Here is a 20,228-nt window from a genome sequence, read left to right on the forward strand (position 1 = left end):
TTGTGATATTTAACTTTTTTCTAAATTGTTCTTTTTAAAAAAAATATCAAAAAAAAAATAAAATAGAAATTTTATTCACAAACATGAAAGCCAAAATTTTTTCCAACTTTTGAAGGCAAAAAGACTATCGAAATTTTTATTTTTTTCTTTTACGATATTTTTTATCATAAATGCGCCGTAAAAACAAGCAGAATAAAAAAATAATTATAAAATGTTAATTTTTCACCTAAATATGGCCAAAAATAGAGTGAGTCCAACTTGTAAATAATTACTAATAATTTTTTTTAGAGTAATTTTTTTTTTTTTATTAAAAAAAAAATAATAGAACACCTTGAAAGTCGGTTCAAAATGAAAATTATAGATTTTATTTATTAATTTTAAGCATTTACACAGTCTCTACTTGACCTTTCCGACGACTTTTTTTAATTTGTTGACTTTGCGGTGAAGTGAACGAAGTTTCTTCAGAATGTTTATTCATCACAGCTGTTTCGCTATTAATTGATAAATTTAACACAGGTATTTCGTCCCTATCAGAGGAACTAGCGGACCCGTTGACAGTCAGCGAGGATTTTCGTAGTCTCATATCTTCCAGGGGAATCTCTTCACTGCGAGGTCTCGGCATCTTCGGGGAGCTGTCGCGGGACCTCAAACTACTGTCTTGAGACCTTCCACTCGGACTGGCGTCTTCACGCCGAGCTCTCGGCGTCTCTTTGCGCATTTGCGCAGCAAATCCTGGCACTTTGTTAACCATAAACATTGGTCGTTGTTGATCCTTAGGTCTTTGACCTCTTCCAGCCATTCCTAAAAAAGAAAATATAAATTTATTACAAAAAAAAATTATTTTGATTCGGGTTGGTATTTTTTTTTTATAAATTCTATGGGTTAGAGTTAATGTAATTAATTACGTTCATTACGAATACCAAAAAGAGCGTAATTAGGGGGAGTTGAACAGCTTGGGAGGTTTGTTGGAATGTCCAAAAGCCGGGCTATTTGACTCATCTTCTTTTGACGTGCTTTGATGCGTCCTTTGCTTAATCTGGATATATATAAAAAAATTTTTTTAATATGAAATGACCTTGTATCTTGAGAACTATTGACATTTTTAAATATATAAGCTCATCCCGATGTTACACTCATCGAGACCTTTCATTTGAGTACCCACATCAATTTTTTATATATTTATATATATTATATATATGTATATATGAAAAATATATCAAAAATGCATGTGGGTACTCAAATGAAAGCACTCGATGAGTGTAACACCGGGATGAGCTTATATCTTTAAAAACGTCAATAGTCAAGAAAGTAAAGGGGAATTTAACAAATATCTTGTGAAATATTGACATTTTTATAGATATAAGCTCATCCTAATGTTCCACTCATCGAAACCTTTCATTTGAGTAGTCACATAAATTTTTCATATATTTCACATATTTATATATATGTATGTATGAAAAATATATCAAAAATGCATGTGGGTACTCAAATGAAAGCTTTCGATGAGTGTAACAGCGGGATGAGCTTATATCTTTAAAAACATCAATATTTAAGTAAGTACAGTGCAATTTAACAAATATCTTGTGAAATATTGACATTTTTAAAGATATAAGCTCACTCCGATGTTACATTCATCAAGACCTTTCATTTGAGTACCCACATCAATTTTTCATATATTTTATATACTTATATATATATGAATATATGAAAAATATATCAAAAATGTATGTGGGTACTCAAATGAAAGGTCTTGATGAGTGTAACATCGGGGTGAGCTTATATCTATAAGAACGTCAATAGTCAAGAAAGTACAGTGCAATTTAACAAAAGTCATTATTTAATAAAGCAAAATTTTAATTTTTTATAGTTTACAAGTCACGGCAGTCACTTGGTGACTGCAAGATTGCTAGTTTATAAATTAAAATAAATAAATTAATTAAATACCTTTGTTTCGCAGCCATACATCGAATATGATCATCAAAAATAAACTTTGCCGAAAGAAGAGGTAGCTTGTTGGTACAACTACTACTTGGTTTATGAATAGTCAAATGAAGACACCTAGAATCATCTTTGTCGCCAGCTACTTCGATATCCTGAAGAAATCCCACTAATTTTGCTACACCCCATCCTAATTTTCTCGTATCAGGTTCCACAAGAATCAATTGAATAACATCAATTACCAAGAACCGTCTTATCTTTTGTCCGTCTTTCCATACCACCGTGCAAGCGATCAAATCACTGTTATCTAATATAAAGTAAAACAATAAACTGTTTTAATACTCATAAGTATAAATATTTTTGAATACCGTTCAGGAAGTTATATAGGTATTGAAATTCCCAAACGAGTTTAATGAAATAATAAAAACGGGAATAACTTTTACTTAGGTCAAGAACGTTGTTAACCTGGACACAATTCGCCGGGTTAGTAAGTGGTAATTGTGTCTCTGTCTCTTTATTCAGTGTCAATGACAGTTCACGGATTATAAAAAACACTCGGATTGCTCGGCGAGCTCTCTCGACCTATTTCAAAAGATAAATATCATGTTAGTGGTATTCTTTATTTTCTAGAGTTATTTTTTTATAAAATTACTACCTCGCCGCAAGGTAGTCGCTTCGTAAACTCAATCCCAGTCATTGGAGTACCAGTTGGTGGCAATAAAATATTACTGTCCATCATCAACCATTCAACGTTCAATGGTTTTTTTTGCACTTCAACGTATTCATCTTCAAACATATCCAAAAAGATATCTTCACTCTGGAATTTATAATAATAATAATATAAATCATTTTTAATTATTTCCAAAAAAATTTTCAATTAATTTTCAGATTATTATTATCTACATTATTATTTTTAGAGAAATGTAGTCATTACAAAGGTTTTGACTTGAATTTGTGCTTTTTCAAGATTTTATTTCATTTTCATCGATAGTCAATTTATTATGATAAGTATATAAGCTGCATTCGAAAACGCTCTATCTCTAGCAAAATAATTAAGAAATGACATTTAATCTTGTGAAATATTGACATTTTTAAAGATATAAGCTCATCCCGATGTTTCACTCATCGAGACCTTTCATTTGAGTACCCACATCAATTTTTCATATTTTTCATATATACATATATATAAATATATAAAATATATGAAAAATTGATGTGGGTTATATATTTATATATTTCACAAATACCATATATATAAAATATATAAAAAATGTCATGTAAGTACTCAAATAAAAGGTCTCGATTAGTGTAACATCGGGATAAGCTTATATCTTCAAAAATGTCAATAATTAAGAACTGACATTACTATCTTGTGAACTATTGGCATTTTTAAATATATAAGCTCACCCCGACATTACACTCATCAAGAGCTTTCATTTGAATACCCACATCAATTTTTCATATATTTATATATATATATATATATATTAGGGTGATTCAAAAAAAAAGAATATTTTTTTTTTCGTTTGGTACTCTGAAAAATAGGTTCCTAGACACCTCTAAGAAAGCCTCTCCAAGCATGAGTTCTTAATTGTAACGGGAAGGTCCTCCTTCTTACAGTTTTCTATTTTTTCTTATTATCAGATAGAAAAATTTATATCTCGCATCCAACTACTTGAAAAAATATCTTGTTCTTTAGATTTTGTAGGAAATTGAATGCTCTACAAAAAAGGTCTCTTACGATTTTTTCGTAAACCCAACCGTTTAAAAGATATTAACGGTTAAAGTTTGATTATTTTTGGGAAAATTTTTTATTTCTTATGAATTTTATAACTCAATGAAAAAAAATCATTATGAATGATGAAACTCATAGTTTTGTAGGAAATTTACTGCTCTATAAAAATGGTCTCTTATGATTTTTCGATCAAGTTGAGCGTTTACGAGATATTCATCGTCAAACATCAATGCATATCAATTTTTCTAGTTTTTGATCAATAATTCGAAAAATTTCAATTTATTCTCTGAGTTTCAAGGAAATTTAGACAAATTTGAGTTTCTATAAATAGAAATATATTATGAACTATTTTTTTAATTAGTTTCTTTAGTCTTTGGCATGTTTGATTACCATAAAACAAAACTTTAGTCCATTTTTTAAATATATAATTCAATTTAGTGTGTTTCACATGTGTTTCACTTTTTTATCGAAGAATTTATTTATTTAATTATCAACTGCCATATAATTTTCAATATTTTCAACATAACGGTACACTTTTACTGTAAATAATTTCCTCTATTGCAGTTTGGGTATTTTTTTCGATGTTCTTTGATAACTTGCAATAAGTATTGGAATTGATCTTCATTTTTTGTCAAGCATTGATTATACTCACTAACTAATGCAATAGCTCGTTCTGCTGAATCATTAACAACTTTCAATTGATTAAAGTATTCTTTATTTTCAATGTAACTGTCATTAGTAGGCCACGATTCAATATCTTTATCAAGGAAGTCATATGGTAAATCAAAGATTTTAAAGAGATTTAAAGACTTTTTAGAAACAAAGTCACTCAGACTTTTTTGCGTTAATGAATTCAAATCGTTTTTATCAATTATAAATTTTTTAGCTTTAGAATCTGTACCGTTACGAGTATTAGCAGCTCCAACAATATTTTTTTTTACTTCCAATGAAACGGTATCGTCAAATAATGATAAAATGGCAAGTTCATCACTTAAATACCATAAATGCAAAATCATTTTTTCACAAGTTGCTGAAGAAATCAATGAATTGATATTTTTGTACTCGAATAAATTTTTCAAAAAATTCAAAACAAAAATCCCCTCGAACGAAAATTTTATGTATATTTTGTGAAAAACAATTTAAAAATACGCACTGAACAAATTTCATAATAATAAATGACAACGCGATTAAGATTTTAAATTATTAAAGATAAAAATAAAAAAAAATATTATTAGAATAAAAACTTTCAAATGAATTTTTGAACAGAAAACATCTATAGGAGTTGCTTTTATAATAAAAACTCAAATTTGTCTAAATTTCCTTGAAACTCAGAGAATAAATTGAAATTTTTCGAATTATTGATCAAAAACTAGAAAAATTGATATGCATTGATGTTTGACGATGAATATCTCGTAAACGCTCAACTTGATCGAAAAATCATAAGAGACCATTTTTATAGAGCAGTAAATTTCCTACAAAACTATGAGTTTCATCATTCATAATGATTTTTTTTCATTGAGTTATAAAATTCATAAGAAATAAAAAATTTTCCCAAAAATAATCAAACTTTAACCGTTAATATCTCTTAAACGGTTGGGTTTACGAAAAAATCGTAAGAGACCTTTTTTGTAGAGCATTCAATTTCCTACAAAATCTAAGGAACAAGATATTTTTTCAAGTAGTTGGAAGCGAGATATAAATTTTTCTATCTGATAATAAGAAAAAATAGAAAACTGTAAGAAGGAGGACTTTCCCGTTACAATTAAGAACTCATGCTTGGAGAGGCTTTCTTAGAGGTGTCTAGGAACCTATTTTTCAGAGTACCAAACGAAAAAAAAAAAATTCTTTTTTTTTTGAATCACCCTAATATATATATACACATATATGAACATATGAAAAATATATCAAAAATGCATGTGGGTACTCAAATGAAAGCTCTTGATGAGTGTAACACCGGGATGAGCTTATATCTTTAAAAACTTCAATATTTAAGAAAGTACAGTGCAATTTAACAAAAGTCATTATTTAATAAAGCAAAATTTTAGTTTTTTATAGTTCACAAGTCACGTTAATCATATAGTGACTGCAAGGTTGTTAATTATTATTATTATTATTATTATTCACGTTTTAAAAATTAATAATAATAATGTTTTTATGGATTATAATATTGTAGACCGCAAAACTAAAAATTTTTTCAAAAAATAATCATCATTAATTTAATAGATTAATTAAAAGCCACTTAAATTAATAAATTATTTTGTCGACTAATTACTTGTGACTTTCTGAGTTATCGACTTTAATTAAGCAGATACCAATAATTAATGTATTTTTCAACTTAATTTATTGTTAAGACATATCTAAAGTGCTGATAATAATTTCGATAAAACTCAATATGACGCAGGCGATCTAAAAAACTATTATCAACAAACAAAATCATAAATTTATTTGACTGACGTCGTCTTCCCCTCTCTCGATCCCTCATTAAAATTATCAACAGTATAAAAATCCGGTGAATCCTCCCTCGATATCAGTATCAAAAATTGTTCCCAAGATGAAGCTGACCTCCGCGTTTCTGGTAAGTGTCAATCATAATTGAAAATTTCTCTGGGAAATTATCCAAGTTACACGGTTAAATTTTTCCCAGATTTTAGCGGCAGTACTCGCGGTTTTATTTATCGTAAAGCCTGCGGATTCTTGTCCTCCAAAGCCAATTCGACCTCCAGAGGATCAAATGAAGCGGTGGGTAAGAACGAATGACGAAAAAAAATCAACTCAAAATTACGAAGATACAACCTGGAAAATGCAACGGACAAACCACGACAAAAAGGAACGTTATCATGAGATCGGCAGTCAGCATGAGTTTAAAATAGATCACGAGGAACATGATGTTGATGATTATCGCATTAATAAACCGGGGAGGCAGTCTCATCGTTGGGTAGATCATATTGAAAGCACTGTTAGAGACGAATCTAAAAAATCTTGGAAACCCACATTCTCATTCGGAAAGAAATAATTTCGAAAAGTCAAAAAAAAAAAGAAGACAAATTAATTTTTTAATTAAAAACATTAATTAGGAAGATGAAAATTATTTTGATTTAAATAATTTTTTTAGTAAAAATTGAAGTTTTTGTAATAAAAAGAGTTCCAAAAAAAAACTCAAAAATTACAGTTTTAAATAAAATTTTTATAAATCAAAATCGAAATATTAATTTTTTAGTTTTGAAGTTTTATTTTATTGTTACGATAAAATTATTAAATTTATGTAAAACTACTTTGCTACTCGCAATATAGTCGGAAAGAAATAATTTCGAAATCATAAAGATAAAAAAAAATTAAAAAAAAGGCTAATTAATTTTTTTTCAGTTTAGAAGTTATTATTATTATTATTATTATTATTATTATTATTATTAATTTATTTCTAAAAACTTTTAAAAATAATTTTGACTTACTTTATAAAAATTTCTTAACAACGCAGTACTCTGCTCTCTTGCAGATTCAATTGCTGCTAAATGTGCATCACATAACAAACTTTGTCCATCAGACATAACGATTTTCAATAATAATTTAACACACAACTCCAACGTTACAAGTCGTATTTTGGCGTCTATAAAAAATTAATAAAAAATAAATATTAATATTAAAAAAATCACCAAATAAATATTTTAATCCAGCGACGTTTATTATTAAAATGAACATCTCTAGACTAAAATACTTTTAAAAATATAAATATTTATTAAATTACTGTTTTGGCAACTCATTGAAATAACATTAATTAATTTTTCTACTAGTGTCTCATTATACCAACTATTAGACATTTCTTTTTGTGGACGACTTAACAAAAAATCAAGCGTTTCATCATTAACACCCTGTAAAAAAATATTTTACTTATGATTCTTAACACTTAATAAATAAAAAATTATTTTAAAAAATCCTCACCTTATTACTTATAAGAGCGTAAAGTAAACAAAGTCCAAAAAGCGCCGCATAGTCATTTTCTGTACATTGCAAAGAGCTGAGAATAGTATCAAGAAACGGTCTAGACACAGCTGGTCCATTGGACAATCCTTCTGGAATTTTAGAAGACACAGGACTCTCGAGAGCCAATCTCTCTTTTTCTTCATCCGTAACATTAAGATGCTTTATTTTATCATCTAAATTATCGAGTTTGACGATATCTGAATCCGAAGACTCTGGCAGTTCTTCACTCGTACAACTCAATGGTGGCGAATCATTAGATGAAATCATATCGATAGTCGGACTCTGGGCCTCGGAAATTCCACTCAAACTTTCTAATGACTTCTCCAAGCTTTCAGTGGGTGGTGCAAAAGCTATTGACTTATCAGTCTTGAGATCATACTCTTCTAACATTCTACTTGCTCCGTTTTCGATTATCACAGAGTCGGATTTCAGGATAACTGACGCTAGGGTACGTACTAGAGGTCCGTGCGAGACGATTAAAAATACTTGAGACAGTAGAAAAAGTGATACGACCACGCTGACATGTTTTCGTTCTTCTTGGGTTGAGTGGCTTGATAGATTTTTTGATTTAGTCAGCGAGTAAACGTACAAAGGAACTAGTAATTTATGAAGCAAGTGCTCTGATAACACTGCGTTCAAGTCCTCGATATTCAGACAGAGAATGTCGTTTAAATAATGTAAGTGGTCTAAATGTTCTGCTACTAAATCCGCTAATCTATTTTGACTTTGATGGCTGTAATTAATTATCAAAGAAAAAAAAATTTATTTAAATCAAGAAAACTTTCTTCTTAATTATTCTATATTATTAGATACATAATTAAGAAATAATCTTGTATCTTGTGAACTATTGACATTTTTAAAGATATAAGCTCACCCTGATGTTACACTCATCGAGACCTTTCATTTGAGTACCCACATCAATTTTTCATATATTTATATATATTATATATATGTATATATGAAAAATATATGAAAATGCATGTAGGTACTCAAATGAAAACTCTTAATGAGTGTAACATCAGGATGAGTTCATATCTTTAAAAATGTTAATAATTAAGAAATGACCTTGTTTCTTGTGAACTATTGACATTTTTAAAGATATAAGCTCACCCTGATGTTACACTCATCGAGACCTTTCATTTGAGTACCCACATCAATTTTTCATATATTTATATATATTATATATATGTATATATGAAAAATATATCAAAATGCATGTGGGTACTCAAATAAAAGCTCTTGATGAGTGTAACGTCAAGATGAGCTTATATCTTTAAAAACGGCAATATTTAAGAAAGTACGGTGAAATTTAACAGATATCTTGTGAAACATTGACATTTTTAAAGATATAAGCTCATCCCGATTTTACACTCATCGAGACCTTCCATTTGAGTACCCATATCAATTTTTCATATATATTGTATATTTATATATTCCACAAATACCATATATATAAAATATATAAAAAATGCCATGTGGGTACTCAAACGAAAGCTCTTGATGAGTGTAACATCGGAATGAGCTTATATCTTTAAAAATGTCAATATTAAAGAAAGTACAGTGTAATTTAACAAAAGTCATTATTTAATAAAGCAAAATTTTATTTATTTATAGTTCACAAGTCACGGCAGTCACATAGTGACTGCAAGGTTGCTAGTTACTATTATTATTGAATAAAAATTAAATTATTAACTTACTCTGCGTCATTTCGAACACATGTATCAAGTTCAATGATATGATTTCCGATAAACCAGACTAAATTACTAAAATAAGGAGCCGCTGTGCGGTCACGTATAAAAGCGAGCATCGAAGCATCTTCTACGCGGTACACATTTAATGTCAGTGTACGCACAGCTATTCTTACCATCCCCTCAGAGTGGTTGAAAAATTTAATGGCTTCGGTGTACAATGGAAAGTCATTTGTATGCTAAAATAATTTAAACTAGTAAAAATTGTGTTAATAATGAATAATAAATTGAAACTACTTACTAAAAACTGCCAACTAAATTATGAATTTAAACGAAAAAATGAGTAAGTATACCTTGTTTACCTCGTTATAAAAAAAATGAATGGTATGTGCATTCAATTTTAAACTTAATGTCTTTAAAAAACTTATGTAGTAAGCCATTACTTCTTCGTCGCTAAAGTCAAATTTGTGCACGATTATGCTATTTACATGATTGTTACTCAATAAATAATCTGTAATAAAATTTATTTTTTATTCTATCTCTTTAAAAAAATTTTTTAAAAATAATATTTTTAAATATCTTACACAGAGATGTTTCATTTCTTATATTTTCAAATAATATATTGAGCGTTTGAAGAAGTTGAACACAGACATAACTACCACATTTTTGTTTCATTATCCTAAGAAAAAATGATAGCATATTTTTTTCTAAAAAAAAGCTGAAAAAATAAATTATTTTATTTAAACAATTTTATTCATCAATTAAATTTGAAGTAAAAAAATATTTTAAAAAATTACAGTTATAATTTTTCAAATCTTCTACATATAAAATTTCTAATTTGTAATTTTTTTGTATAAAAATTTTTCAATAAAAAACATTATAAAAATTTTGAAATGGTGGCTAATTTAATTTTTACAGTTAATAGACATTAGAAATGTTTTTTTATAATTTTATAGCAATTAAATTAATATTAAAAAAAATTCCACATGAAAAATTAAAAAAAAAAATTATTAGTGGAAATTTTTTATAAAAATAAAAAAAAATTGATATTTGTTAGTTAACTTTAGTATAATACATTTTTAAATAAATACTGTTTTAATTGTAACTAGCAGGTCACCCCGGTTTCGCACGGGTATTTAACAAAAATTTTTTAATTAATTATTAGAAAGATCTAACGTTGAAAATTATAAATGATCTCTTTGAAAGGTTTAAAACCTGATTCACACTAATTCGCATCGTAATTTGCCCAAATTCAGACACACAGACGAAAAGATCTTATTCGTCAGGATTCGCCCAAATTCAGACACACAGACACAAAGATCTAATTCATCAGTATTATTTATTGTTAATACCCCCGCAATCCTCTGCCCTGATAGCCACCTTAACTCAAACTTTTATTCAATCTACTGCCGAAATTTTTAGCCAACTTGATGAAAAAAGTTGCAAACCAAACGTTTTTACTTAAGTTGTCTACAAGTTACACTGTAATTTGACGTCAAGACTTGCAGTACAAGTATTTTATTCAAGTTGTAGTACAATTTAACCAAAAGTTCGATGTTAACTTGTATTCAAATTGGGGCTGCAGATTTTAGTCAATTTGTTTACAACTGTTGTACTGTAAAAATTCACGGTAAATTTGATGTCAAGTTAACTGTAACTGCTGAAATCCAACTACTTTTAATCAAAGTGTGGCTATCAGGGTGTGGGATGGAATATCGTAAAATCCGTTTATAAACTATTTCTATATCTATTACAGAAGATTCCTTTTAAATTTGGAGTCAATAGGAGCTATATTTAAAAACGGGAATTTTCCATTGTTAACGCCCTCGCAAACCCCTTTGGAGGAGGAATTTCTTAAAATCCGTTCTTAGGTGACTTCTACATGGCAAAAGTAATATTCCTACCAAATTTCAAGTTTCTAGGTCCGATGGTTCCCGAGATATCCTTATAAGTGACCTCGTAAATAGGAATCTCTTATAATAATATAGATATCAAACAAGTAAATTTTTTAAAACTTTCCTTTGTTTAATAATCTTTAATAAAAAAAAATTTCTTTGTTTCTAGTCATTTATCTATTAACTCTAGAGCAGTGTTATGTCATGAGATAATGAGACTATATCATTAATTTAAAAGAAACTAGCCTTTGATTATTATCGAAATTGAAAGTTTCCAATTTAAGATTATTATTTACTTATTAGGAATTTTTTAAATTAAGTAAAAAATTTTTAAATATCTTACTCGAAGACACTACTATCATTTTGATCTCCCCAGATTAAAATTTCAGCAATACATCTGAGAGTTTCAACAAGTAGACCTCTATTGTTATCAGACACGGTTTGATTTTTCGATAAGACATTATAAAGATATCTGAAATAAAAATAACTCAAGTAAGTAATTAAAAAAAAATAGTATCTAATATTTTAATAAATTTTATTTTAAATATAAAAATAAACTTACTTGAGATGCTCAAGCGAGTGTGGATTTTTTGGTTTCCACAGACCACCACCAAACCAACTGCGACTCCGAAACATGATTGATCACAATATAATTTATTAGTAGTAATAACAAAAACAAAATATAATTTATCTATTAAATATCAATGATTATTAGCTAATAAATAGACTAGCCAAGTCATCAGTTTAGACATAGTCGTAAGTGTTTTATCCTTATGATTAGTTTTTTTATCTTATAATCATCGTCATGCATCGTCACTAACCACCTTTATTGCTCGGAATAAATAATAACTTTTTTATTAATCAGACAATTTTTTTTTTCACATTCCATCAATTATATTTTTTATTCCTTGCAATTTATAGCACAAGTATTAACTCTCTGTATTCTGAATGGTCTGCCTTCACATTTTTGAGTGACATATTGATTAAAAAAAATTTATAAATAAGTTCCAACTGTTGTGTACATTATCTGATGATTTTGTTTGATTTTTGTCATTTATTCGCGACACGAGATTGAAAATATTATTCACGTTTCTTGTTCTTGAGCAACAACGTCATTAAATACAAACATCAGGGGAGGTTAGTTTTCATTGGGTCGCCAATCACACAGACGTAGTCCACATGTAAGTCATGTCAAGTCGTCGGTAAGTAATTTAATTCACTAAAAATTTTTTTTTTGTCATTTTTAGTATTATTATTATTTATTTTTAATTAAAAATTGGTAATTGTCATTTTTAATCTTTACAATTTTTAATTTTTGACAGGTTATATTTATTTTTGTAGGAATTTTTCTAAGAAACTACTGTACCTACTGTACTTAGATTTTTGAGGTTATACCATACACATGTGTTTAGTTTGCTGTCTGCTGAATATCAATGTAAATTCGATATATTTATGAATTTTCATTTTATTATTGTTTATCTTATCACAGATAAAGTTTTTATTTATTTATTTGACTGATGAAAAACGGAAATTAATCATGAGAGTTTTAGAACTTTATTCTGGTATTGGTGGAATGCACTATGCTTTTGAAAGTAAGTTATTAAAATGTTGTTGACATTTTATATTTTTTTATAAATTAAAAAAAAATTATTTTTTTATTTTTTTTTTCACATAATTTATATTAAAAATTAATTTAAAATAAATTTGCACTTGTAATTTTTTTTTTAGCAGTAGAATTTTTTTTATTAAAATTTAGTTAATCTTATAAAAATCTAGAAAATTAACAGATGCTTTTTAATTTCAGTAATTAATTATTTAAAACAATAAGATTAACTAGCAACCTTGCAGTCACGATGTGACTGCCTTGACTTGCGAACTTTAAATAAATAAAATTTTGCTTTGTTAAATAATGACTTTTGTTAAATTGCACTGTATTTTCTTAAATAATGACGTTTTTAAAGATATAAGCTCATCTTGATGTTACACTCATCAAGAGCTTTCATTTGAGTACCCACATGCATTTTTGATATATTTTTCATATATACATATATATAATATATATTTAAAGATAAAGCTCATCCCGATGTTACACTCATCAAGACCTTTCGTTTGAGTACCCACATGCATTTTTTATATATTTTTCATATATACATATATATATAAATATATAAAATATATGAAAAATTGATGTGGGTACTCAAATGAAAGGTCTCGATGAGTGTAACATCGGGATGAGCTTATATCTTTAAAAATGTTAATAGTTCACAAGATAGCAATATCAGTTCTTAATTATTGACATTTTTAAAGATATAAACTCATCCCGGTGTTGTACTCATCGAGACCTTTCATTTGAGTACCCACATGGCATTTTTGATATATTTCATATACATGGTATTTGTGAAATATATAAATATATAAAATATATGAAAAATTGATGTGGGTACTCAAATGAAAGGTCTCGACGAGTGTAATGTCAGGATGAGTTCATATCTTTAAAAATGTCAATAGTTCTCAAGATACAAGGTCATTTCTTGATCATGTATCTAGAGATAGAGCATTTTTGAATGCAGCCTAAATACTTATCGTAATAAATTAACTATTGATGAGAATGATATAAAACTGAAAAGGCACCAATTTAAGCAAGACCGATTTTATCATAAGACTATCTTGGATGCAAAATGTATCTTATTCTCTTAATAATAAAGATTATTATTTATTTTTCCCACAGAAAGCGGAGTACCAGGAACAATAGTAGCTGCAATTGAAATTAGCACAGTAGCCAATGACGTATACAAGCACAATTTTCCATCAACAAAATTAATCAACAGAAACATCGGTTCGCTGACAGTGAAAGACATTGAAGATCTAAAGATAGACAGTATATTTATGAGTCCACCGTGTCAGCCTTTTACTCGGAATGGTCTTCAGAAAGACATCAAGGATGCAAGGACGATATCTTTTTTCCACATTCTAGAATTAATTCCCCAATTAAAAAATTTAAAGTATATATTATTAGAAAATGTTGAACCTTTTTCAAAGTCAGTGTCGCGCGATATATTAATTTCATGTTTGCAAAACATCGGGTTTAATTACCGCGAGTGTATTTTAAGCCCGAGTGATTTCGGAGTTCCCAACAGCAGGTCCAGATACTTTTTAATTGCAAAAAAAAATGACTTGCCATTTTGCTTGTCAAAATATTCATCAGACATCACTGCTGACTTGATTCTGGAAGTTTTTTCAAAATCGCAGAGATTCAAAGTCTTCAAGAACAAACATCCGGAGTACCTCACGAGTGACTGCATTAAATTGAGCGAAATTGTCTCCAACTCCAATGACATTGACACTCAAGAGTACAACTTACCAGAGTCGATATTAAATAAATATGTCAAAGTACTGGACATTCGTAGTCCAGACTCAAAAGGATCTTGTTGCTTCACTTCAGCTTATGGACGCTATGCTGAAGGAACTGGGTCAGTTTTTTCTCCCTTACTCAGCTCGGATGTTGAGGAAAAAATTTATGAACTAAAAAATAATGAACAGTTGACTAATTATTCGGAAATTATCAAAAGTTTAAGGCTGCGTTATTTTACACCCAGTGAAGTATCAAGACTCATGTGTTTTCCTGATAAATTTACCTTCCCTAGTACAATAAGTAAACGGCAGAGGTATAAATTAATTGGGAATTCAATTAACGTTCATATTGTTAGCCTGTTAATTATCCTTCTAGACTATGTACCTGATTCAAATTTATAAAAATAAGAAATGTTAATTAATATTTACCTATGTTTTAAATTTAAATATTTATTTTATTAACAAATAAATATTTTTAATAAAAATTTTTTATACTTGAAATTATTACATAAATTTACACCCGTGTACCTTTAAATTAAATATGAAACTGAAAATTTTTTAGATTTTTATATCAGTTAAATTATAATGAAAATGTTTTTTTTTTTTTTTTTTTTATAATTGATTGATTATAAAAATTCTTTAAATTTTTTTTGTTGTAAACTAATGAACTAAATATTTAATATTTATTATAAATAAATAAATCTTAAGTATTGAAAATTAAATAGTTTCTAATTCATGAGGGATAGGAATTTTTCTTTCAGCAACGAATCTCTTCAATGCCAAGTACTTGGAGTGCCAAGTCTCAATTTCCTTGCGCATTAATTCATTGTTTTCTTGCATCAACTCCATGTCACGAATTTCCTGAGTTTTTTCTGTTTCTAACTCGTCTTTCTGTTCGAGTCTTTTAGTCCTGCAGCTGGCAGCGTATCCACGGTTCTTCAGTGTTCTTCTGCGTTGTTTCATTCGCACTATTTCATCGCGGGATAGTCCACGGAGTTTGAGCTGGCGGTTTAAGTCACGGACTGATATTGTCACTAGCTCGTCGTCGCTTATGTCCAAGCAGGGGCTTGGTGATATTGGATCCTGTGTAAATTAAAAAAAATAATTAGAATTATTTACAAGTTATTTTATTTTGAGAATAATTTTATGAAATGGTTAATATTTATGATACTTAAATTAGCAGACGTTCAACAATTTTTGATTTTTTTTTTATTAATTAAATTAGAACTAAAAATAATTTTTTTAAAATTGCACGTATAGTTCTTTAAATATTCTACATGTGAAATTTTTTCTTTTAATTTTCTTAAAAATAATTTTTCAATAAAATAAATTACAAAAATTTTCAGATGTCGGCTAACTTAATTTTCATTTAATATTTTTATGAAAATAGAGTTAAATAACATTTATAAATTTTTAGAATTTTTTTTATTGAAAAAATTATTACACAAAAATTCATTTCTAAAAAAAAATTTTTTAGTTCTAATTTAATAAATTAAGCAAAATAAAAAATGTCAGCTGACTTTATTATTATATTATTTTTTGACATATGACTTGTTAGTTAAAAAAAAATTTTTTTTATCTATCAATTTAAAAAAAACAATTTTTATTTTTGACATTTATAAAAAAATTTATAAATATATTATTTTTGTTACCATACTCATTAAAATTTTATAAAATTATTTCTTCAAAATGAAATAAATATTTTTTAAATAATAACAATGAGTTACTCACATACATATCAGCCACACCACACAACACACATACACTTCCATTACACACACACACCAAATTACAAATGTCAAGAAAATATCAGCTGTTCCTTCCCGTGAATTTAAATGTCAGCGAATAATTAATAATTAAATAATTACCATTTTAACAGAGCGTCTTCCTTCCATTTTAAGGTTCAAGTTACGATGCCACAAGAATCCAGGAAAGCTTTTTCTTTCCGTTTTTCGTCTTTATAATTATAACTATTTTGCTGAATCATTCTTCAACAGGATACAGAGCAGAAGGTACAGTGTACGTTTGTGTTTGTAATTGGCTGCGTTCAGGTTTACTTTTACTAAGTTCTAGGGCTGACTTTATCTACCAAAAAAATTAATTTTAAACACACTTAAATAAATATACCTTGCATTGTTTTATTATAGATTAAAAAAAAAATAATATAGTTATTTTAAGTTGCTGCTTCAAGATATGCTCAGGTCTGCCAAGAACTTAGTAAACTTGAACGCGGCCATTGTCAGTGTTGTATTAATACCTAACCTTACTAACACACATTTAATTCAGCAGAAGCTTAAGGCGAATTTTCATAAATAATTTTTTGACAGCTGATTGAAAACTTGAAAAATAAATTAATTATTTTTCCAATAAATAAAAAAAATAAAATAATTTTTACTTTAATCAAAACATTAATTTATAAATAAATCATTTTGATTATTTGAAAATAAAAAAATAATTTACTATAAAATTTTATTTATAAATTTGCTTATTATAGGTAAACATAATTACATTCACACGCAGTGTTTGAAATTAATCATTAAAAAATATATCTTGAAATAACAAACTTAAATAATGAGTTTATCTCAGTCCACGTGTGTTTCAAAGAAATTAAATTTTGGATTTATGTACTGGAGTTAATATTAATAATTACTCATGAATAATTTAATTGCCTGTTCATTTAAACGGTTTGTTTATTATTATTTTATTAATTAATTAATATTAAGTTATTACTTAGTTTATTTGAATGCAAACATTGCAGGTTAATGATGCATTTGTTTACTTACTGTGTTTTTTTTTTCGAACATTAATTAAACCGGTAATTAAATAAGTTTTATTATTACAGCTGTAGGTTCTTTAATTATAAATTTATGCAATTGACTGTCATACATCGGAGAGTTACAAATATCAAAATTAACTCATCAGTAATGACAGGTAGTGAATTTGATATGCGGTTGGAAAATAAAAGTGATTGGGATTCTATGGAATTTTTTTCATGGTTAAAAAACTCAGCGCCTATTTTTCCTGTCAATGCTTCTAAAGTATGTTTACTTAATTTTTTAATTTTAATACCTTATGAAAATTAATTTAGCAGATATTTGATAATTTTTTAAATTTTTGTAACAAATAAACTGTGGTAAAAAAAATTAGAAAAAAAAATTGATATGTAAAAATTAAAAAAAATTAAAGGTTTAATTTTTTAAAAATAATTTTTTGGAACAAATTTATTTGTTAAAAAAAATTAAAAAATAGTCAAGTGACTGCTAACTTCAATGTCATGTAATTACTTGTAATAAAAAATGTATTTTTTAACTTAGGTCACTGTTATTCATGAGCCAACAGTATTTTATTCAACTTTGATAGAAAAATGTAAGCGAGCTGAGAGAAGAATAACACTGGCATCTCTTTATTTGGGAACTGGAAAACTTGAAGGGGATTTGGTAGGTTCGTATGTACCATTGTTATGGTACAAAATATCTTAAATAATTTCTAAATCAATTTATTAATAATGATATTGAAATTGAGAGAAATTTAATAATTAAAAAAAATTTTTTAACATATAAATTATAGCAAGAAAAATTTATCCGAAAAATTCTATCTTTAGAAGCTCTAAAAAATTATAAATATATTTTTTTACAAATAATTTCAATGTCATTATTAATAAATTAAATACTAAAAAATTAAAAAATAACTTTGATTATTATTATCAGGTTCAAGCAATAGAAAAATCAGTCAAATCAAGCAATGGTCACTTGAAAGTAAATATCCTATTAGATTACATGAGAGGTTCGCGTGGTCAGAAAAATTCCCGAACAATGTTGGAACCCTTACTCAAGAGCCAATGGGTTGATAATATTAAAATACACTTATATCATACCCCAAAATTACGGGGCTTACTCAAGAAGTTTATACCAAATCGCTTTAATGAATTAATAGGATTACAACACATGAAAGTTTATATTTTTGATGATTCTCTAATTATCAGTGGGTAAGTTTACAATTTTTTTTTCAGCATAATTATTCAATTCTTAAAATAATAATTCTAAAAATTTTTTTAGAATTTTATGGCAATTAAATTATTATAAAAAAAATTTAATTAAAAAGTTCCACATCTGAAAATTAATAAAAATTACAAGTGAAAATTTTTAGAAGAATTTTATTATTATAATTGATTTGTTAAAAAAATTTTTTTAATTGAAAGCTGACGGCTAATTTCAGTATCATAAATAATATATCTATCATTTACAGAGCTAATTTGAGTAACGACTACTTCATGAACCGGCAAGATCGTTACTTTCTTATCGAAGACTGCAAAGAATTATGTGATTTTTACAACGATTTAATATCTCAAGTATCAGAATTCAGTTTCCAATTGCTACCTGATAACTCAACCTCATTCAACACCAAGTCGAGTCCTCATCCGTTTGAAAGTTCAACTGCGGACTTTGTATCAGCGGCTCAAAGCCGGATCCGTAAGTTTTACTTCAATGAATTGGATAAACGTCAAGCTGCCAGTGACACCAGCACAGACACGTGGATATTTCCGCTGATACAAATGGGCCAGCTTGGAATCTATCATGATAATGAAATCACTCTGAGATTATTAAAAACCGCGCCGCCAGGAGCTAGCCTCAGGTTCGCGACAGGGTACTTCAATTTGACGGCGGAGTACTCAAGTGCCTTGATACGGGACTGCAAAGCTTCAGTCCAACTACTCACTGCTCATCCGACAGCTAATGGTTTCTTTGGTTTGTAATTTAAATTTTATTTTTTAAATCATTTTTTTTACTTTATAAATTAATAGAAATTATTTAAAAAAAATAGGAGCCAAAGGAGTAGCCGGTGGAATTCCAGCAGCGTATACTTTAATAGAAAAGTCATTTTATAAATCTTGCGAACGTCTGGGAATTAATGAACGTATCAATCTAAGAGAGTATGTTCGTAGCGGCTGGACATATCATGCCAAAGGCCTCTGGTATACTTTACCAAATCACAAAAAACCTTCGTTTACTTTAATCGGTTCATCAAATTTTGGTAATTATTTTTTTTTTTATTATTAATCTAAATAAATTTTAATTATGTTTAATATTAATATAGTAAATTTTTATCGATCGCAGGTTATCGATCAGTAAATCGTGATCTAGAAACCCAGATAGCCATAGTAACAAAAAATGATAAACTACAAAATGATTTACATGAAGAGTACGATAGATTATACAAAACTTCACAAAAAGTTACCAGTACTTCGTTGGCTCAGCAAGATCGAATAGCTCCAACTTGGGTTTACGCCGCAGTATTTTTATTTCGATACTTTTTTTAAAATAACTATCGAGTTTAAATAAAAAACTTTTTTTAAAAATAGATATCAATTATTTTTAAAAATTTTTTATTGAAAATTTCATCGCTTTACATCATTATATTTAACAATTTATTTAAATTTAAACACAATATTGCATAATGTTAAAAGTCAGCACATAAAAATCAAAAAAACTGGATCAAATATTTTCAACCAATAAAATAAAATTTTTGAACAAAAAATTATTCATATTTAAATTCATTAAAATTGAAAATTTTAAATTCATAAACATTGAAGCTATAAGGTAAAAGACCCAGTTATTGACATTGGCCTAGTTATTGACACTTGCA

The 20,228-nt window shown here is 27.7% G+C and overlaps 5 protein-coding genes across 13 annotated transcripts; 3 read left to right on the plus strand and 2 right to left on the minus strand.

Annotated features, from left to right (window-relative positions):
- Window positions 1-338: 338 nt before the first annotated feature.
- On the minus strand, window positions 339-11,926 carry LOC123268571 (protein CLEC16A homolog). Of its 5 annotated transcripts, none has more exons than XM_044733785.1 (13): window positions 11,797-11,926; window positions 11,578-11,706; window positions 9,924-10,057; window positions 9,702-9,850; window positions 9,349-9,578; window positions 7,610-8,384; window positions 7,416-7,539; window positions 7,123-7,277; window positions 2,594-2,755; window positions 2,382-2,520; window positions 1,945-2,245; window positions 906-1,036; window positions 339-801 (listed from the first exon to the last, which is right to left on the minus strand). In XM_044733785.1, exons 1-13 carry the CDS (start codon window positions 11,868-11,870, stop codon window positions 386-388), a joined length of 2,919 nt encoding a protein of 972 aa, XP_044589720.1. In that variant the 5' UTR covers window positions 11,871-11,926; the 3' UTR covers window positions 339-385. The 5 variants fall into 5 exon arrangements, with proteins under 5 accessions (XP_044589720.1, XP_044589719.1, XP_044589718.1 ...); XM_044733784.1 differs by having other exon boundaries at window positions 2,376-2,520; XM_044733783.1 differs by having other exon boundaries at window positions 9,693-9,850.
- On the plus strand, window positions 6,140-6,701 carry LOC123268573. The gene is made up of 2 exons (XM_044733789.1): window positions 6,140-6,248; window positions 6,318-6,701. The coding sequence occupies exons 1-2, from the start codon at window positions 6,225-6,227 to the stop codon at window positions 6,684-6,686; spliced, it is 393 nt and encodes a 130-aa protein (XP_044589724.1). The 5' UTR covers window positions 6,140-6,224; the 3' UTR covers window positions 6,687-6,701.
- A 418-nt stretch (window positions 11,927-12,344) lies between the features above and the next one.
- On the plus strand, window positions 12,345-15,026 carry LOC123268572 (tRNA (cytosine(38)-C(5))-methyltransferase). 2 transcript variants are annotated; one of them, XM_044733787.1, is made up of 3 exons: window positions 12,345-12,436; window positions 12,557-12,826; window positions 13,963-15,026. In XM_044733787.1, exons 2-3 carry the CDS (start codon window positions 12,772-12,774, stop codon window positions 14,985-14,987), a joined length of 1,080 nt encoding a protein of 359 aa, XP_044589722.1. In that variant the 5' UTR covers window positions 12,345-12,436; window positions 12,557-12,771; the 3' UTR covers window positions 14,988-15,026. The 2 variants fall into 2 exon arrangements, with proteins under 2 accessions (XP_044589722.1, XP_044589723.1); XM_044733788.1 differs by having other exon boundaries at window positions 12,576-12,826.
- A 214-nt stretch (window positions 15,027-15,240) lies between these two features.
- On the minus strand, window positions 15,241-16,800 carry LOC123268566 (transcription factor MafG). Of its 3 annotated transcripts, none has more exons than XM_044733776.1 (2): window positions 16,317-16,465; window positions 15,241-15,668 (listed from the first exon to the last, which is right to left on the minus strand). In XM_044733776.1, the coding sequence occupies exons 1-2, from the start codon at window positions 16,320-16,322 to the stop codon at window positions 15,303-15,305; spliced, it is 372 nt and encodes a 123-aa protein (XP_044589711.1). In that variant the 5' UTR covers window positions 16,323-16,465; the 3' UTR covers window positions 15,241-15,302. The 3 variants fall into 3 exon arrangements, with proteins under 3 accessions (XP_044589711.1, XP_044589709.1, XP_044589710.1); XM_044733774.1 differs by having other exon boundaries at window positions 15,242-15,671; window positions 16,454-16,800; XM_044733775.1 differs by having other exon boundaries at window positions 15,250-15,668; window positions 16,454-16,673.
- A 265-nt stretch (window positions 16,801-17,065) lies between these two features.
- On the plus strand, window positions 17,066-19,941 carry LOC123269341 (CDP-diacylglycerol--glycerol-3-phosphate 3-phosphatidyltransferase, mitochondrial). 2 transcript variants are annotated; one of them, XM_044734952.1, is made up of 7 exons: window positions 17,066-17,269; window positions 17,428-17,623; window positions 17,900-18,022; window positions 18,293-18,570; window positions 18,831-19,330; window positions 19,407-19,616; window positions 19,700-19,941. In XM_044734952.1, the coding sequence occupies exons 1-7, from the start codon at window positions 17,238-17,240 to the stop codon at window positions 19,900-19,902; spliced, it is 1,542 nt and encodes a 513-aa protein (XP_044590887.1). In that variant the 5' UTR covers window positions 17,066-17,237; the 3' UTR covers window positions 19,903-19,941. The 2 variants fall into 2 exon arrangements, with proteins under 2 accessions (XP_044590887.1, XP_044590888.1); XM_044734953.1 differs by lacking the exon at window positions 17,066-17,269 and adding an exon at window positions 17,308-17,343.
- The last annotated feature ends 287 nt before the right edge of the window (window positions 19,942-20,228 follow it).

Source organism: Cotesia glomerata, linkage group LG7 (assembly GCF_020080835.1).
Source record: "Cotesia glomerata isolate CgM1 linkage group LG7, MPM_Cglom_v2.3, whole genome shotgun sequence".
In the NCBI taxonomy this organism is placed as follows: Eukaryota; Metazoa; Arthropoda; class Insecta; order Hymenoptera; family Braconidae; genus Cotesia; species Cotesia glomerata.

What these genes read in the sequence shown, in the direction of transcription:
- LOC123268573 (XM_044733789.1), top strand. Translation starts at nt 6,225, where the DNA reads ATGAAGCTGACCTCCGCGTTTCTG. An exon ending in AGCTGACCTCCGCGTTTCTG is followed by an intron (nt 6,249 to 6,317) that starts GTAAGTGTCAAT and finishes AATTTTTCCCAG; the next exon opens with ATTTTAGCGGCAGTACTCGC.
- LOC123268571 (XM_044733782.1), bottom strand. Translation starts at nt 11,870, where the DNA reads ATGTTTCGGAGTCGCAGTTGGTTTGGTGGTGGTCTGTGGAAACCAAAA. An exon ending in TTTATAACGAGGTAAACAAG is followed by an intron (nt 9,579 to 9,692) that starts GTATACTTACTC and finishes AAATTATTTTAG; the next exon opens with CATACAAATGACTTTCCATT. An exon ending in CGTTCTTGACCTAAGTAAAA is followed by an intron (nt 2,246 to 2,375) that starts GTTATTCCCGTT and finishes ACTTTATATTAG; the next exon opens with ATAACAGTGATTTGATCGCT.
- LOC123268572 (XM_044733787.1), top strand. Translation starts at nt 12,772, where the DNA reads ATGAGAGTTTTAGAACTTTATTCTGGTATTGGTGGAATGCACTATGCT. An exon ending in AATGCACTATGCTTTTGAAA is followed by an intron (nt 12,827 to 13,962) that starts GTAAGTTATTAA and finishes TTTTTCCCACAG; the next exon opens with AAAGCGGAGTACCAGGAACA.
- LOC123268566 (XM_044733774.1), bottom strand. Translation starts at nt 16,480, where the DNA reads ATGGAAGGAAGACGCTCTGTTAAAATG. An exon ending in GAAGACGCTCTGTTAAAATG is followed by an intron (nt 15,672 to 16,453) that starts GTAATTATTTAA and finishes TTTTAATTTACA; the next exon opens with CAGGATCCAATATCACCAAG.
- LOC123269341 (XM_044734952.1), top strand. Translation starts at nt 17,238, where the DNA reads ATGAATAATTTAATTGCCTGTTCATTTAAACG. An exon ending in GAAAACTTGAAGGGGATTTG is followed by an intron (nt 18,023 to 18,292) that starts GTAGGTTCGTAT and finishes TATTATTATCAG; the next exon opens with GTTCAAGCAATAGAAAAATC. An exon ending in GATTCTCTAATTATCAGTGG is followed by an intron (nt 18,571 to 18,830) that starts GTAAGTTTACAA and finishes TATCATTTACAG; the next exon opens with AGCTAATTTGAGTAACGACT.